This window comes from Oreochromis niloticus, linkage group LG16 (assembly GCF_001858045.2).
Source record: "Oreochromis niloticus isolate F11D_XX linkage group LG16, O_niloticus_UMD_NMBU, whole genome shotgun sequence".
Classification (NCBI taxonomy): Eukaryota; Metazoa; Chordata; class Actinopteri; order Cichliformes; family Cichlidae; genus Oreochromis; species Oreochromis niloticus.
This window is the reverse complement of record NC_031987.2, coordinates 1968305-1986745: the sequence shown is the minus strand read 5'-3', so window position 1 is coordinate 1986745 and position 18441 is coordinate 1968305. Positions and strand designations below refer to the sequence as shown.

The 18441-nt window shown below is 42.0% G+C and overlaps 1 protein-coding gene across 5 annotated transcripts in view; it reads left to right on the top strand.

Moving 5' to 3' along the window:
• lrp1bb (low density lipoprotein receptor-related protein 1Bb) overlaps nucleotides 1–18441 on the top strand; it is a 255940-nt gene that overhangs the window by 58659 nt on the left and 178840 nt on the right. For 4 of the 5 annotated variants that reach the window (XM_025903732.1, XM_025903731.1, XM_019353129.2 and 1 more), the window contains exon 2: nucleotides 13382–13501. The exons of the other annotated variant lie outside the window; for it this stretch is intronic. In XM_025903732.1, coding sequence (XP_025759517.1) covers nucleotides 13382–13501 — 120 coding nt within the window. The remainder of the gene's footprint in view (nucleotides 1–13381; nucleotides 13502–18441) is intronic. 5 annotated transcript variants of the gene reach the window in all.

Here is an 18441-nt window from a genome sequence, read left to right as displayed (position 1 = left end):
ACACATTGTTAGTACTTCTTACAGTTGGTGCAAATGTAATTAAGGCTTAAGGGGCAGATAAATAACGAGCCAGCAGGAGCGTCCTTTCAAGAAGGACTTTATAGGTTTTACATTAAAATGGAAATTGAGAACTAATTGTAGTTGGGGCTGTATTACTGTAGGCTCGTTACCTTACAATACAAAGCTCAGTGGGTGACTGTTGTGATTTGGTGCTATATAAATAAAACTACCATCTGACAGCAGCATGGTGATATCTAACTGTAAATATCTAAAAACAGCATTTTTTAAAATGATTTTGCGTAAAGCTGAATGAAAACTGAAAATATTCTCTTCTTACATCTCACCGCCCAGTTGCCAAGTTTCTGCCTGCAGTAGACCAACATAAAATCCCCAAAGCTGTGATATTCAGAGACCCTCCTTGAAAAATTATTTCCATTTTAAAATGTGACCTTTATGCAAAGTTAAAGGGCAAACGCACCCTTCAGGTCCACCGGTCCATTGTCCTGCGTCCGTCTTGTTTTGCGCTTCAGATCATATCAGATTTATTTTACCCTGGAAACGTGCGCATAACCAGGGCCCTTCAAAAATAATGGGCATATGTGATAAAATTGTTGCACCGAGTGTGTAAATCCTGACATTAGCTTCACATAAATATGTATGACGATGGAAATGGTTTGCATAAAAAAAAGTAAAAATACTGGAAAAGGCCAACGAGTGGTCACAGTTTACAAAACCACAAATGCTGTTTTATCTTTGCTTTTTTGGTTCATTCAAGACTCTGCAGGGCCTTTCATACAAGCCTATAATACACATCACACTACATATCTGCAGGGCAAAAGGCTGCTCTTCCTGTCCTACAGCTTTGGAAAGGAACTGAGATTTTTGTCTCTTTTAGGAAATATTAATGGAGGCAGATTGGTTTTTGCTTGAGGCTGGGATGTGAGAAGCACTCAGTGTTGTTCCCCGCTTTGTTTAACATGTAATATGTATTTCTTATCATTTCCTCACACTCATTACAGATACTAAACCACATATATGTGCATTAGTATTAGCAATATAATAACAGAGAGTCAAAAGAAATTAACAAGTTATTGAAATGCTTCTATTGTAAAGGTTACAGGATGTACTGCAATAATAACAGCCTTGCTCATATGTACTGTGTGTTTGACTTTTATGGCTGTTAGAAGTTACAATTAAATATTTTATTTCTTGGCTCTGTTGTATGAAGATGGCAACAGCAAGAAAAAAAGTGAATTTTGCTGTAAAACTCTGTGATTCACTAAATGTGTTGAGTCATAGCAGAAGATGATAAACACAGTACATCATGAACCCTAAAGTGACTCAGTAAACCATACGTATTTAAGCTAACCTTTATTTAAACCATACTGCACATGCATTCTTCCATTTCCTTTCTTTTGTGTAATATAGAGTAGTGGACTCCACTACACGCCTAAAGATGTGCTGTGGTTTCTTCATCAACATCTTAGCAACAGATCCTTAGGTCCTGTAAGCTGTGAGGTGGAGCCTCCATGTATTAGATTTGCTTGTCCAACACATCCCACAAATGCTCGATTGGATTGAAATCTGGGGAATCTGGAGGCCAAGTCGGCACCTCAAACTCAAACTGGTTGCTATGATCCTCAAACTGTTCCAGAATCTTTCCTGATTTGTGGCAGGGTGCGTTATCCTGCTGAAAGAGGGAGCACGGTGTATGTGCTCTGCAACATGCTTAGGTGGCAGTGGTCCCTGTCAATAAACTTCCACATGGATGGCAGGACCCAAGGTTTCCCAGCAGAGCATTAGCATAGCACCTTGACTGATGGAGCTCCGTACACAACAAACTGCCATTCTTCATCTTTCTACCAGAACCAGCATGAACTTTTTCTGGAATCTGAGCTACAGCAACTCGTCTGTTGGATCAGACCACACGGCCTTCACTGTCCATGTGCATCGGTGAGTCTTGGCCATCCGTGACCCTGTCGCTGGTTTTCCTCGTTCCTTCCTTGGACCAGTTTTTGTAGAGTCTTACCGCTGCAGACTGGGAACTCCCCACAAGAGCTGTAGTTTTGAACTTGCCAATATCCTTAAGCTTGCCCATTTTTCCTGTGTCGAATACATCAACAAAGCACATTAACTGTATTTATAGTGGTGTTGTACAAGCAGAGGAGGACGGCCGTAGTGATAGATGAAGCTAAACCGAATGAAAGCAACATCAGTAGATTTTTTTTTGGATAGATCGATGATACTGTACATTTCTTTAAAAAAAGAGCTTTATGCATGAACAGAGCAATACTCCCGGGAAGCATTTTCTTTAGCTCTTGGTTCATATCCCAGTAAAACGATCACACCACTATCATGGCGTATAAGGCCAGTTTGTGTTGTGAGTAACATTGGAAGGGACATGTTGGAACGAGGCTAATCAGATCTGCGTAAGCTGACTCCCAGCTGTGCAGCTTTGCAGAATTCACTGATAACTAAAGTGGAAAACCTTAAATAAAGGGCAAGTCCATCTTAATCACATGTTTCTATGGTCCAGTGGCGAGCAATGAGACAGAAATGTCACATTAGCCAAGTGACATGGGTTCTTTTACACCATATAAACTGTAGAACCATTGTTGCTGATTTTGGCTTCACATTAAATAATCAATTTTGGCTATGGCCACTTAATAGGTTAAAATGTAACTAATATTTGATACTATGGAACAACATAATTGCTACACATGACTCTTATTATTATTCTTAGTCACTTGTGCCACATATGGCTGTGTGGGTTTCTCATTCACACCCAAGTAATTTAACACACATGTCTTTGGCCCTTTGTGGCACAGGAAGAAAGTCCAAAGTCCAGTTGCAGTCTTGTGATACATGACCTTTTTTAGAGGATTCTTTAAATAATAAATATTTTTTTAGTAGTAGTGTAAGAAGAATGACTTCTTCTCTGTCTATCAGGTGTCTGTTGGAAAAAGTCTGTTGGATAAACTGAAAACAGCAGATGGGACGTCAGTCTTTAAGAAAATCCCTCCGTCAGTCATTTATCTCACATGCTTTAACTGTAAACAATGTGCCCACAGCAGGATGGATGCCATATTTAGACTCGTTCAGTGTTAGAGGAGAATCAAAATGTAAATATATATAAAATCTTAATTCAGTCACTCATTCTTTTATCTTTTCTAACTTTACAGCTGAAATAAAGAATGCAAACATACTGTTTTTGTGTTGTTTTTTTACGAGGTGATTTTGAATTGAATTCGAGTATGGAGTTGTTATATAACGGCCGTCTCTTTGCACCGTGAGGAGGCCGGGAGGATGTGATCCCTCACCATAACGGCTTCACTCCACTCTGATAATGCTGTTTAATCTGGAGGCTACACCCAAGGCACTGACATGCCCACTGCCTCGCACTGGAAACCTTGACTGGCACTTCACCCCTCAGTGATGACAAAAACCCCGTCTACTTAAGCAGCTATTACTCCACCTGATTGGTAATCATGACATGGAGTGGGGCATAAATCTCCCACACTGCAGCTGGTTAAGATAGAGGTCTTTGAAGGAACAGGGTGATTAGGTGACCTTGGATGGAGCACAGAAAGGGGGCCAAGCGAGGAGCGGCTTTGGGGGGTTGTACTTTTCTATTATTGGCAGTATAATGACACATTCTCATGCAAATGAAATTCACATACGTAGGTTACAGCCCATTTATAAGAGCTTGACTGTACAGCTCTAAGCTCATCTTCATTTCTTACCCTGCTATTCACACCATCCTCACACACCATCCTCACACTCTTACTGATTTCATTTGGACAAACTAAGAAGCAAAAAGTTTTTAATACAAAGAATTTCCAGATTTTTTTTTTTTACCTTATTTTTGTTTTTAAGAAAAATAAGAGCCACATATGAGGATATTCATTTAAAACTTTGATAGAACAGTAGCAGTATAATGTCCTCGTAAGTGGATATCAGGCCCATGTAGAGCAAAATTGAGTTTTGTGGTCTAAATAACCCAAAATGTGATGTCCACATATGTTGACGGCAGGTCCTAGGAGGTTAAAGGAAATCTGGCCTCACACTGAGTTAATTCAATTCAATTCAATTCAATTTTATTTATATAGCGCCAAATCATAACAACAGTCGCCTCAAGGCGCTTTATATTGTACAGTAGATCGCACAATAATACATACAGAGAAAAACCCAACAATCATATGACCCCCTATGAGCAAGCACTTTGGCGACAGTGGGAAGGAAAAACTCCCTTTTAACAGGAAGAAACCTCCAGCAGAACCAGACTCAGGGAGGGGCGGGGCCATCTGCTGTGATTGGTTGGGGTGAGAGAAGGAAAACAGGATAAAGACATGCTGTGGAAGAGAGACAGAGGTTAATAACAGAGTATTATTAGGTTAATAATACACCTAACAGCTTAAATCAGCACCTCTTCAACGGTCTTTGGAATTAATTTGCATCTGAAAAAGCCAACAAAGCTCTTCCATGTGGAGATGATCTCGATGTATAGTTTAGAACAAGAACATTATTTTGACACTTTGGTTTCAAACTGCTGCATTTTGACCCCTGTGAGTAAAGTGGATGTGCTCACAGCTGACATGACAAATATGAGGTCTGAATTCATATTCTAGATATGCAGTTGGCAGGTTTTACTAAACTGTCTATGTTTTTATTGAAAAGTTTAATGTGCTAATGCATTTATTAACCATAATGTAAACATGTTATTCTAGCAAAATAAGGCTGTTCATGTCAATAAGTCAGTTGTATTTACAGACAGCAATGTGGATTTTTTTAATGCCCCGGTTTCTCGACTGGCATCACAGATTTCAAAAGTCTGTCAGCTCAGGTGATGAAAATCATCGGATATTCTCCGAGGTAGAGTCACAGAGTGCTATTTATAAGTTCCTTGCAGTAGAGTGAAGTGCAGTCAAAATACTGGAAATATCTGCTATATGTTTCTGATGTTTGAATTTAAATTCATACATACATTTTTGACACATGTATATTGTACCAACAAGCACAGCAAGTCAGACGCTGTCAGTCAGGACAACAAGGCAGCCAGCAGGGTAAACAAGGTGGCTTTTAGCAATGTGAGAGAAGAATCAAAGTGACAGTCACAGCAGTAACGTTGCTGTTTAAACACGTGTAACAGCAGCGGCGTACGTCTCTGTGTCGTCAACACGGACTTTGATCACGCTTTAAGTTGCCCGTCTTTGTCATTAAGCAGCGGAGCTACACAGGAACTCTGATTTTTGTAACTTTTTGACCACCGCTGTGGTCGCCGCTCACGAAACAAGAGCCAGGGTGACAGAAAACGACATTAATAATCCTTTAAGCTCTTAAATTTCAAAAGATTACTTCTGGCTGTCATGTGGGTGCACTGCCACGCTGATCCATCTGCTAAGCGTTTCCTTTCCACTACTGTTAATTAGCCCAGTCCTCAAGACCCACTTAGCTTGCATGTTTTGCGCTGTAGACATCCTGCAGACGGCTGCACATCTGATCCAATTAAGAGCTACACATTCACCTGACACCTCAGTCAGATCAGGTGTGAAGAGCTTGGTTCTCGTTCAAATCGGAGACATTTACTGTAAAATCTTTACAGGCAATTATAAGACATTGCATAACATTCACATCTTGTCATAAGAAAGCACGGTGCGGTGGCTAACCCGAGTAAAAGCTTTAACATGCTCATCTTAAATAAATAAATCAATAAAATGGGTTTGAGAGAATTTCAGGAAATAAAAGAAATCCCCCAAAATCAGACCAATAAATCCCTGCACCTCAGCATCAGGTGAATTCATTCTGATTGTTGTTGGCGAGACCAGCACAGACCCGTCACAGTCTGATAAATTACAGCTATAAATCACCTCGCTCACCTTAATATTTGCGAGGATTCAGTTACTTTAACTTCACCTAACTGTTTGCAAATGTTTGTGCAACAAGACAATAAACTCATCAAAACCCCACAAAGGAAATCAGAATGTTTCGAGAGCTGTTTTAATATGTTGTGAATCTTTTAATAACTGTGATAATATGAACAGTAATGATTGTTATCGGGATTCATTTCCCTTGCGCACTCTTAATGTTATTGAAGTTGTAACGTATCAGATAACATGTCAGATATTGACATCATTCATGCATTGTTCACATAATTCTTGTAATATAGTTGTTTCTTCATAAATGCATCCTCTGCGGTGGGATAAAAGGGTAGGATCGCAGCTTAAGATCGCTCTCATGAATCATTCATTGTTTACTGGTGCAGGGATTTGTGCCAAGGAGCAGGAGGCCATTCCACCATTGTCTTCTGAAACTTTTCATACAGTGCTGCCTTTTAATAATTTGTTGACATGCCCCTGCTGTTGTTGCGAAAATAAAAGTGACCTCTCTCTGTAGTGAAGGTCAGGCGGTGTCTAATGAAGGCCCCAAAGCCTACAGCATTGATTTCTCACCGGCTTCATGGCGAGAATGCAGAGCTGCTCAGCATCGCCACAGGGCATGGCCGCGGGTACAATCTGCTGTTTCCTGGAGACAGTTATGTCGTATTTTAGATTCTGTAAACATAATTGCTTATCTCTCGTAGTACATTATTATTTTCTCCCCTCCCGTCTCAAACAAAGCTCTGTCTCGAGCTGGCTTGGAAAAAAAAACTTCTGGAGTCGAGAAGAAAGAGATTTAGGGCAGCGGATCGGACGTGCCCGTAAACGTGCGGGCGTGCGTCCAGGAGTGCTGTGACATTCTGCAATCGCTCATCAGCGAGCAGAGTCACGGCACTCTCTCGTCCTCATATGCTGATCAGATTTGACGCGGATGGCATTTAAGTCTAAATAGCACATGGCGTATGTCACTTCTAGAGATACGCTTGTAATAAAGATTCATTATGCAGGTGTGAGGCATCATTGAGATGCATCGCACTACTTTGCATCTTTTGGCAGATTAAAGATATGAAGATTAAGGGAGAGACCGCATTATACTGTTGTTATACTTAATAACCTGCTTGGTTTGGCTCACAGCCCCACACTCATCCATAATGCATGTGACCTGCAGCTGGCCGGGATGCCAAGTGGACTCTGACGCTGTGAGACGTTTGAGATCACCGATGTATGTGCGCGTCTGTGGACTCTGAGCACATCAGCACGAACTTTGCGAGACCTTTTCCGGTTGTGAGTTCAGCCCACTGCAGATCAAACCCGTGTCAGTGCGTTCACCTTCACCCTGTCACCATTTCATGGCTCGTCCCTCCACAGAGCACTACCTGCTCGTTAAGTGCTGACGTATCGACCTTCTGAGAATACTGTTTCCAGGTCAGAGCCTCGACTGCGTAGGCTCAGGCTCTCCTCTCTTTCTAGTCCTGTGCTTTTAGTATAGATAAGTCTAAAAGAGTCGTGTTTTTCTTCCTCAGACAGGCGTTCAGTTTTTGGTGATGTAAGATGGAATATTCTCTGCTCACTGACGCTTCCCCTTTTTAAAATTTCATGATATTTCTGTAGCTATCTGGTAACTAGCCTGACTTTGTTATCCCTCCAAAGATTTGCTATTTCTTTAAAATAAGACAACAAAACATAAAGCACAGAAATATCTCAGTCAGCACATCTTCATTCAGTAACTCTATCACTGACTCCAAATTTGTCTAATGTGAGTCGTCGGTGCTGATTTTGCTGTTTGTCGAGAGCAGTTACACTAATCGCTTTTGTGAAGTTGTGGATATGAAGGCTGCTCTGGAAGCAGACGTGGCTCTTATGTCGCACAGAGTCTGTGTACTTGTGCTGCTGACTGAGAGCCGTCGTGGTTTGGTGTCAGAGTCACTCAGCTCTTTGTACTTATTCCTCTCACTCTTATTAACAGCACTCACAGGATCAGTGGTCATTAAAAAGCCTCTTGTTTGTTTTTGACCTTCTGATGAGTTTGAGCAGAATCTTCCACACGCTCATGTTCGTGCACGCCAGCATGTCTGCACGTGTCACTGACATGTTTGCTTCTCTCTGGCTGCTCGATGACCTCGACCACCTTAAATATAGCATGGGCCCATTGCACTACCCTGTCCTGTCCAGGGGGGGGAGTAACTAATTACATTTACTCAGTTACATTTACTTGAATAAATGTGTGGAAAAAAATTACTTTTGGGAGTAATTTCATTGGTTCCAATGTCATTGTACTCTTGTACTATATATGACTGTGCAATGACAATAGACTATACTTTTCACTTTTACTTGAGTAAAATTATTATGAAGTAACTCTACTACTACTCTTCTGGCTACTTTACTCAGAGTGAGTAACTTCAGTGAATGAAGAATAAACACGTTTTAACCAAAAATGGAGACACAGACACAAACATGCAGTTTATGTCAAAGTGAGACTTTAATCTTTTTCTATCTGCTGAGCCTTTTGGGCCATTTGGAGAAGTAACACCATATATGTCACTGGAAGTACTTCACCCTGTTCTAATATGTGTATACCCATATATGTGCCTATTACCTACATTATTATTTATAATCATGTTATTTATATGTAGTATTCTTTTTCTTTTCAGTCTTTCAAATACCAAAATTTGCACTAAACTTTATATTTCTGTCTGATTATCTCTTTTTTAAACCTTAAATCAGATGTTATGATCAGTTACTCAGTACTCAAGTAGCCTTTTTTACTCTTACTTGAGTAAAACTGGTTGAAGTAGTGCTACTGTTACTCTACCCACCTCTGGTCCTGTCACATTCCCACAGCGTCCTGCTGAATGTAGCACCGAGTAAGTCGGATGAGCTGCAAGCAGCTTATTTAAGAAGCAGCCTCTTGACTAATAAATATTCTCAGATCAGCTCTTTCTGTTTCAGCAAAGCTGCTGTTAAATGCACCTTTTGCAGTCTGGTGCTGCACTGCTGCTTTTATAACACAGGTTTGGTTGAACAGGCCTCTGGCTTAAGACTTATCCAGTGTACCATATTTTGAACTGTGTGTCTGATGCAACTGAGGGGATTATAAGGTCTTAGCAGTTTGTAGTTTACCTCATTGGAGTATAATATTGTTTAGAAAGATTTACAGAGGCCTCAGCTCTTGTGTAAGTCTGAATTTAATGGGAGAGAGCAAACAGGACAGTGGATGCCTTATTGCAACATGCAGGGTGAAGAAATATGTTGTGATGTCTGAGCGCTCATGCTACACTATTTCAGGCAGAATAATTGGCTCAACACTCCAGAATTCTTACATACAAAAAGGAAAAGAAAATGATCCAAATACAGGGTATATACTACAAAAGACTGCTGGCTGGTCTTGCTTGGGTAGGTTTGCAAACCATCTTCCCTGTCTGCCTGCCTCTTAATAACTCTTTCTTCCTCTGAAAATCTGGCACATTTCAAAGGCTCAATGACTTTAATGAGCCACAGTGTTGTGCCAGTGTGGCTGCTGGTGTCTGGAATGATGCTCGGAATAATGTGCCCGTCCGAGTGCCGGGCTGTGTTTCCCACTGCTACGGTAATGCAGCTCGTACGGCTGTGTGCTTCACGTGCACAAGGTGGAGCTCACCTTTGTAAAATGTCTTTCTTGCTCTAATTTTGTTCTCTTGCAACCATCACTCCTGTGATGTGTGTGTGTGTGTGTGTGTGTGTGTGTGTGCGTGTGCGTGTGTGCGTGTGTGTGTTACGGCACCAGCGTCTTATGAAAATACAACAATCTTCAGAACAGAAGAGGAACAAAAGAAAAGTGGAGCAGTTACTTTCCTTCAGTCGTGCGTTCGTCCCCCTGTTGTCCCCTAACAGCTGCAGGGACGGAGCAGCCTGTCAAGGAGAGCCTGTTTTGAAAAGCAGAGGGGAAAGATGAATTGACATAAGAGGTCATTTGCTTTGCTCATATTTGGCCCCTTAGCTTTGAAGATGAAGTGGCATGAAAGGAGGTAGAACATCAGTGGGTAACTGGGTTGCTCTGAGGTCCAGGGACAGTTTCTTTCATGGTTTCCATCACTAGCTGAGGAAATGGCCCTTCTGTCACCAGCCCTCTGCTTTTTAGGAGTAATCAATTCAGCTCTGAAGGCGTAGGAGACATCCTCTTAGAGACTTCGGCAAAGTGAGCGTGTCACTGCCAACCTCAATCCCAGCATGTGCTTATTGATGCTTTACTATTTTATGTAAATAATGTAGTTGCAATACTTAGCTTTTATATAGTGTTTTTCTTTTTCCAGTGCACTGAAACCAATGAGCTCATACATGCCACTGTTAAATAATCCTAGAAGCAGCTGTGTATAAGATCAAGAATGCATGTAGAGGAAGCTCCCTGTGGAGAAGAAGACTGGAAGCCCAAATCTGAGAAGCCAGTCAGTTAATTGGTTAACTGAGGTCATAAATGGGGGCCTTGGGAGACGCAGCGTGGATGGAAAAAAGGTACAAAATGTCCTGAAGGGTGAACAAAGGCTCACAGTTCTGACCACTAGGCCTAAGAGATATGTCACAGGAGCAGGGAATAAATGACCTGCTCTACAAACCATCCAGAGTGCAGGTGGGAATAGTAGGGAAGAGGAATAGCACCGGGGTAGATCACCGAGAGCTGAACAGTGCTGGAAGAACTGGGAGAAAGAGGTGTGACACACCACCAGTACCAAGTGACTGGTGGACCTAAGAGCAGAACACAGCGACTCCCCAGAACAAGAACTAGTCATCCTCACAAAGGCAGACATCCAACAGCGAGTCTGCAGAATGAAGAGCTGGATCTAACGTCTAACATTATCCACAGCTGCTGGCTAAAGAAGCTAACGGCACTCCATGACTGAGTATGCACGAGTCAATACATGAGCACAGCTCAGAAAGCTAAAGCTAACACCAGAGAGCCAAAGCACCAGCCGGTGGTTGGTAGAGCAGTACAGCAGGACTCTAAGACCAGGCCTGGATTCACTACAAGAAAGCCTACGACTCACTGCCTCATGCACGGATCCTGCTCCAGACTAAGAGTGTGCTAATAATGCTCATCACCAAGTCAGTGGGACTGTGGAAAACAGCACTGGAGCCCAATTTGAAGGAAGTCGCACAACATGGCAGCTAAAGAAACCCTACCAGTGGTTAGAAAAGGCCAGATCCATACAGGCAGGACTGTAGCACAGCTGACAGGAAGTTACACACTGCTGTCTAGTGGTGGGCGGATCGATCCAAATATCGATTGTATTGATACCAAGTCGGCATCGGTATCGGATCGATACCAGCCTGGTGAGATCGATTCTTTACTTTAAGTTCTGCTCTTGTTTGCAATGCTGTGGCTTCGGCAAAGACGAAACAGCCAGGCCGCCGGACTCGCCGCTCCTGTGTGGGCGCAGAGCAGCCACGCTTTGCCCCCCCTCACCCTTTGTGTTTAGATGTTGCGCCGTCACGTGACTTAGACGCTTTGGGGGGGTTAAAGTTGTTTACATATTATTTTTATTTTGTTGTTTTTGTTGTTGAGAATTTTAAATGTATTTTTTGTATTATAGTTTCTCAACAGTACTTGTTTGTTTTAAATCGTTTACTGGTTTGCTTTTTATTTAGTAAAATGTATTTATATAACGCGTTTCACAGATACAATCACAAAGTGCTTTACAACAAAAAAATGAAAAATGAAAAGAATGTAAATACAACAAATAACAATGTAAAACAGTAAAATACAACATAAAAACAAATTAATTAAAAGCTTGCCTGTATAAAAATGTCTTCAGCTGCTTTTTAAAAGAATCAGTGGATAATAAAGCATTTTCTATTTAATTATAAACTTTGTCCTAATTATGTCCTGGGTTTTAACTATTTAATGATAAAAAGGAAACATCATAAAAAACACTTAAGGTCATGAAAATGAATTGAGATTTAGCAATTCAATGAAAAGTATCGATATCGGTGATACTGGCACTTGGTATCGGATCGATGCCAGAGTAATCAGTATTGCACACCACTGCTTTCTTCTCTTAATACATGAAACTGTCATTTTATAAACTACTTTTTGTATTTACACGACTTATCTCTATTTTTAAAATTGTTTGATGATCTGAAAATGTAAGAGAGAAAAAGAAAAACCAAAGAAACCAGGAAGTGTGTGTAACTGTGGTTCATCCAAGACTCTAATATGTAATTTGTTTGATGATGTTGAGAGAAGCTCATTTAACTGCCAGTGACACTGTGGCGTACGTGGAAATTATTTGTGCTGCTGTAACGAAGTTTTGAGAAATGTTGGGCTCAGAAGGACAAATAAAGACGAGGTGCTGCCTGGACTTACCTTTTTACCTGAATCTTAATTATTAGTTTTCTTTAAAGTTTTGAGCACTTTCATGTGTAATTTAAAAAATGTTCCCCTTTAAAAGTTGAGAAAAGGACTTTGCATATTTAAAAAAAAAAGGCCTTGATTTAAATTGTAAGATTTGAAATATGTTGCATCGGTGGGAATACAAGGAGCGGAATGGATGAGATGTTTGACCTTTTCAGATTTGTCCCTGGGTGGTGCATTTGCCGGAGGGTGCCGGGGGCAGGGAGCAGCGGTGTGTTGAATTATCACTCCCACTGTTGAAACGCTGCAGACCTGATCCCCACTTGCTTCACTCCCACCACTAATGGGTTAGGAACACACTGGGAAAAAGATGGAGCGAGCGAGCAGGAGGGGGAGTTAGAGCCCGTCTGATTGTCTGTGGGTTAAGCTTTGAAACAAATTGCTGCTTTCGCTCTGTGCTGAGGGGAAGTAACGGCAGGTCATATTGTGGTGTCAAATCTTTAGCGAAAGCTGGTGTCATTCTGCAGTGTGATCGAACTGAGTCTGTGACATCTACCGGCAGGAAACATGTCAACGCTTTGATAGATGCTCGCTATATTGAAAGGCTATGATGACGTTTTAGTTGACTGGGCTTTCACTGAACTCCCCTGTTCCACCATCAAGTGAAAGCACAATACCGAGAAGGCAAAAAGATAAGAACAAACTTGTCGAGTTGCGTTGTAATAGTTTTCCAAGTCACGAAGGACATCGCGTCTTTGTTAGAACAGAGTAGCTGTCAAAACTACAACGTCTGGGCAGCGCCATGTTTTTCCTGTACAGAAATGTGTGGCCTCCTGTTCTGATAAAGAACTGCGGTCTGCAGAAGACGTGCCGCTGACTTAAGGACAGCTCTCTGCTGATTGTAAGCGAAGATGTGCATACACTCTGTATACTCTCGGAAATGTGATCTGTGTTCCTCCCGACTTCCTGCATTGATGATGCGTACAACAACACCTCTGCACACAAGCATTTGCATTGAAAGTGACAGAAGTCACGTCGTCTCCATTCACTCCTGTTGTAGTGTACACCCAGCGCATGTTTTCTGCCGAAACATGCGCTCATGCATGTGTTTGCTCAGTACCATCACCTCATGCTGCATCTTTTCTGTCTCCTTCTCCACCCCTCTGCTCACGCCATCCAGACATCTTGTGTGACGTAGGGGAATTTCACTGTCACAACCACGACACCTGCGTCCCCGAGGACTGGCTTTGTGACGGCGAGCCCGACTGCCCCGATGAGTCCGACGAAACTGATCACGTGTGTAAGTTTCTCATTCCATCCATTTCTTACTGGTGCACAAAAACCTGCCATATGAAATTCTGCCATAATTCCTCATTTGATACAAAGTCTCATGTTTGCAGAATACAGACTCATACTAACACCCAGCACACAACATTATCTATGTTTTACCCTAAAAGGTTACGTTGTTTTTATTTATTTGTTTTCTGTGTCTGTGGTTTCCTCCTTCATGCAGAACAGCAGCTTTGGTGATTCTGACGAAACTTATGGAAACAAAAATATCATTTAAATATGCAAAAAGTAAAAAAATACACATATTTTGAATATGTAAAATAGAAAAAACATAATTTAAACATATGAAAGGAAAAAAATTTAAATATGTGATTTAAATCTATGATTTGAATCCAGATGAATCCGAGTGTGGATGTCTGCTACGGGTTGTGAAAGTATGCATGCAGCATTTACAGTCACATTTGGACACTTTGACTCATTGTGATGTGACTGAGATAAACTGAGCTGACAGCTGCTGATTGACTCTGTGCCTCCTTGGATTTCTGCGTCTTTGGGATTTCCTCTGGATTCTGTGGTTTCCTGCTGCAGCTAACAGTCTTGCTAGCTGCATGTGATGTGGCAGCACTGATCACAGGTGTGAGCCTGAGTTTTGCTTTTCTGTGTTAGGCTGTGATAAACTGGTGACGTGTCCACGGTGTACCTTAATTCTTACCTAATATATCATGCCATTCTCTCAGCACGCAACAGTGGGATAGTTGGAGATATCTTCTGTGGGACCAGTACTTTTTAAATTAACACGACACATCACCAGAAATGCTCGTCCCCTTTAAATTCAGTTAAATAGTGACTGTAGAAATTCATTTGTCTTGCAGATATGCGAGTGCTTGGCGCACTGCTGTGATTACTCACCGTCTTTAGTGTGTTATGATTAAATGAAATGATCTCTGTTTACAGAGATGACAGTCCAATAAACTTATCTGGAATATGATTTTTTTAAGAGCTAATGGAGATGTGTCTGATCTAGTTTAAAACCAAAACATTTTTAGCACATGCAGGGATCACAAAGCAATTACTTGGTGGGATTATTGCAAGTGCTGCATGCAAACGGATATGAAGAATCAGCTTTTCCCATCCCAGCACAGTCGTGCAAACCTTCATTTATCTTTCACATCTGATTGGTTTATGTATAATCTCTGGGGCATTGTTATTTACAAACATGTATTATCTTTAATAAAGAAACGAGCAGCACGTTCGCAGTACGGTGACATGCATGGGTCTTTGTAAATTACCGCGACGCTGTCACTGTAACGCAGCTGAAAAAGGTAGCACAACTAAATTATTAACATTCAGCCCAGGTTCCTCATCAGTGTGAGTTATCGGGCATAATTAGGACTTTATAGTTTTGGCAGTGACATCTGTGCATAAATTGTCCACAGCGCGCAACAATTATTTATGCCCTCGCCTGCAAGAGGTCATGTGTCATGCAGGCTTCTCGTGGCTGGCTCTGCTTGTTGCAGAGGAAGATGAAGGACCTGATTACGTGCGTCTAAATTAAATAATTACACTTAGCAGATGTTCTCAGCTGTATGCGTGCTCGCTAATGTACAACAGTGCGTATGCAACAGAGATGTGGTCTGCTGGAGAAACTCCCCCACCTCTGTGCATGCTGAGATAAAGCAACAGCCCTGTGACATTAGACATGATCAGAAAGTATAGACGGGACCTCGTAGGATGGATTGTCTTTCTCAAGATAGAAAAAGCAAAAGCAGATAGCATGACATTTACTGCTGTCTCTTTTCACCGTGGAATCGTTGTTGATAAAGTGGATTGCTGTGGGGTTTTTCTGTGCTACATATATAAGTCAACCTTTAATATCTCAGACTTGGCTTATTGCCTTTTTCTAAACACATCACCACCATTATTCCCACAAACAGTTGTGCAGGAGAGCGTGAAGCTTTGATTGCCACAGAAACTATAGACTGTTCCCTTCCCTCACCACATACGTTAGCTCTTTTCGTTCTTTCGCTTGCCTCGTGATTTGAAAGATGCTTTCGTTGTTGATGACGGCCGGTGAGGCCCAGCGAGCCGTGTGTGGTTGGGCTGTGAGTGCAATTGTCTGGAAAATAACCGGGATTGGATGTATACGTCCCTAAAAGGAAGGAAGCTCATGACAGGAGTCGGCGAGTGAATGGTGGGTAAATGAGAGACTCTCCTGTAATCATGCCTCTGTCGTGATTCAATGCAACATGTGATTGGACAAGACGGGGAACAAAATATTTTACATCAACAAAGCTGAACAAGCTGCCAACTAGAGCTGCCACAAACGATGATTTTAATAGTTGACTGGTCAACGATTAGTCGACTAATCAGATCATGCATCCACTGGACGTAAAACATGCAGCTTATTGCACCAGCATGCGTCTGCTCATATATAACGATCAATAGCTTACAGCTTAAAGTGTTTCAGGTATGTGCTGACTAAAAATAAAGACAAGATGATAGTTTAATAAACTTTTAATGAAATTTGCAGATTGCCTCGGTGGAGTTTAATAAACTCAGCCGTCTGCTCCTTGCTATCAAGTTTGCACAGCCACATTCTCGCCTGAAAATATGTTAAAAGTTTATTTTGCGACCCAGAAAGAGCAAGAAGAGTAATATTAAAACTAAGTAGCTGTCGCCATTGTTGGAAAGTGGAACTGGCTGGGCCGCGCTATGAATCCTGGGATAGGTTGGGCCACGAAGGATACACCCGACCCGTCCTTCAGATCTGGGGAAAAGGGGGAAAGATTTTCGGCCTCATTTGGAGGAGTCTTCGAATTCGGACAGCCTTCATCGCGTCGCTGTGATGTAATCGGCCTACAAGTGTGGCCTCAGGAGGATGCAGCCCCTGAATTAATGATTTGGAGACAGCTTCTTCTTCTTCGGGGTTTAACGGCAGCTGGCATCCTTGTACATGCATTGCTGCCACCTTCTGTTTCAGCCCGTTATTACACTCTTAAATCCTACTGATTATTCCTGAGTCTTTCAGGATCTTTCAAAGCTTCAAACGACGCGTCGACTATTAAATTAGTCGACATAATCATGACTGCTCGACTAATCATGGCAGCCCCACTGAGTAAGGCCTCACTCAGTACCTGCTTCATCCATTTAATGAGCAAAACAGCACAAAACTTTCAAAGTGTTTTACATTACAATAGATTTTAATCTGAAAACCCAGTGAGCACTGATGAGTTTTACTTCATGTAAAAAAGGCACACTGGGCCCCGCTGGATGCTCCCAGCAGACGTTTGATAACCTGTGTGATTGGCTGCTCTGCCACATGATCCCTGTGTGACAAAGGTTTAAATATGACAGATACAACATAGTTTCTACACTGTGACCATGGGCCGAGGCTTGTGCTCTAGAAAGACAATCAATTATGTTTTCAGTTGGTGCTGGCACTTTTTGTTTGCTTTACCTTGCAGAAATAAGACCTTGCATATTCATCTAAGGAATTTTGCGTGGCTCATTACAGTGGATTATCCGTTGATAGAATCCGGATTAGATCAGCTTTGCCTTACAAACAAAGACACACGACTGGAAAGTGCCCTGCCTTCTGAAACGACAGCAGAGACTGCAATAACCTGGGAACCAAGCCCCGCAATATCGGACGATGTTTACCAAGTTAAAATAAAATCAGAGGATATTTGAAGTTGTGTAGTTTATTTTGGGCGGGGGGGGGGCAGCGAACATTACACAGAGGAATCTGTTATCTTAACACATAAAATAGCTAATATACAACAAAATTCAGTGCCATTGATGGCCTCTTTCCTTCATCCTCTGGCTCAGCGAGAGAGATGTAATCACTGCAACTTCAGAGTCTGTGGGGAGAAGGAAGAGGAAGGTGGCCTTGGATTGCAATACCTAGAGACTAGAAGGAGGCACCAGCTTATCCTATCAGCCGCAGGCCTCACGGGATTGAACAGATGATGACAGTTATTCAGGGAGCTGTGAAAACAGCCTGCCTTCAGCAACGGCTGAAGAATACTGAGCAAAAAAGGCTTTTCTCCAAATGTGTAAGTGTGGAAACAAATGTTTTTGGTGGTCAGGCCTTTGCTCCGAGGGCAGCGTAACATCCTGGGTGGGGAAAGGTAAAGTGAAAAGATTTAGTATCTGCCCAGAGTCGAATAATCACATTCCAAGTTTGTGCATCCCAGTTAAAAGGAAGTCTAAATGTCAAGGCAGTCTCAGGACACAGCATCTGCTCTTAGCTGGCATGTGTGATAAAGTGGGACAGTCATAATTCACTTTCTGCAAATGTATTTTATAAATACTTCAAGTGCTAATGGCTGTCATCGTGCAGCTCCCTCTCAGCCTCTGCATTCGCGGTACACGCTTGCACGCAGCGTCTTAGGACTTTAATCCTTGGTGAATCCTTCAGGAAAGGATTTCATGGACTTTTGGCTGGTCTCAGTAGCGCTGCCACGAGGAGCTTTGTGAATGTGGCGGACATGCAGAGCAGTGAGTCCTGTGATAGAACAGTGACTCCCAGAGGAAAAGACAATAAAAGGGGTCAGTGGCTGACTTCAAAAACATGGTCACAGAATCTGTTTCATGGCCGTAGCGTGGCTCGACCCGGTCACACCGACGTTGATCTCAGTGTGTTGAGGCAACTGTTCAAAGACGGCTCTCTCGAGGGCTCCTTCCTTATTCCCCTTTAACAACAGGAAGGACACGTCTTACCAAGCCTTCTTCTACAGCGTTAATCAGCAGCCCACAGAGAGCTTAGAACACAACGTGTGATCAAACGGGAAAAAGGGATGAAATAAAATCTGATCCACGATTCAATACGTGTTAATTTTGTAGTTATATTACTGACTGTAATGTAGTTACTCAGTTCCTGACATTTTTTTATCTATGCCTGGGAGTTATGTTTGCAGTACGGCTGTAAAATTGTTACAGACGTGAACT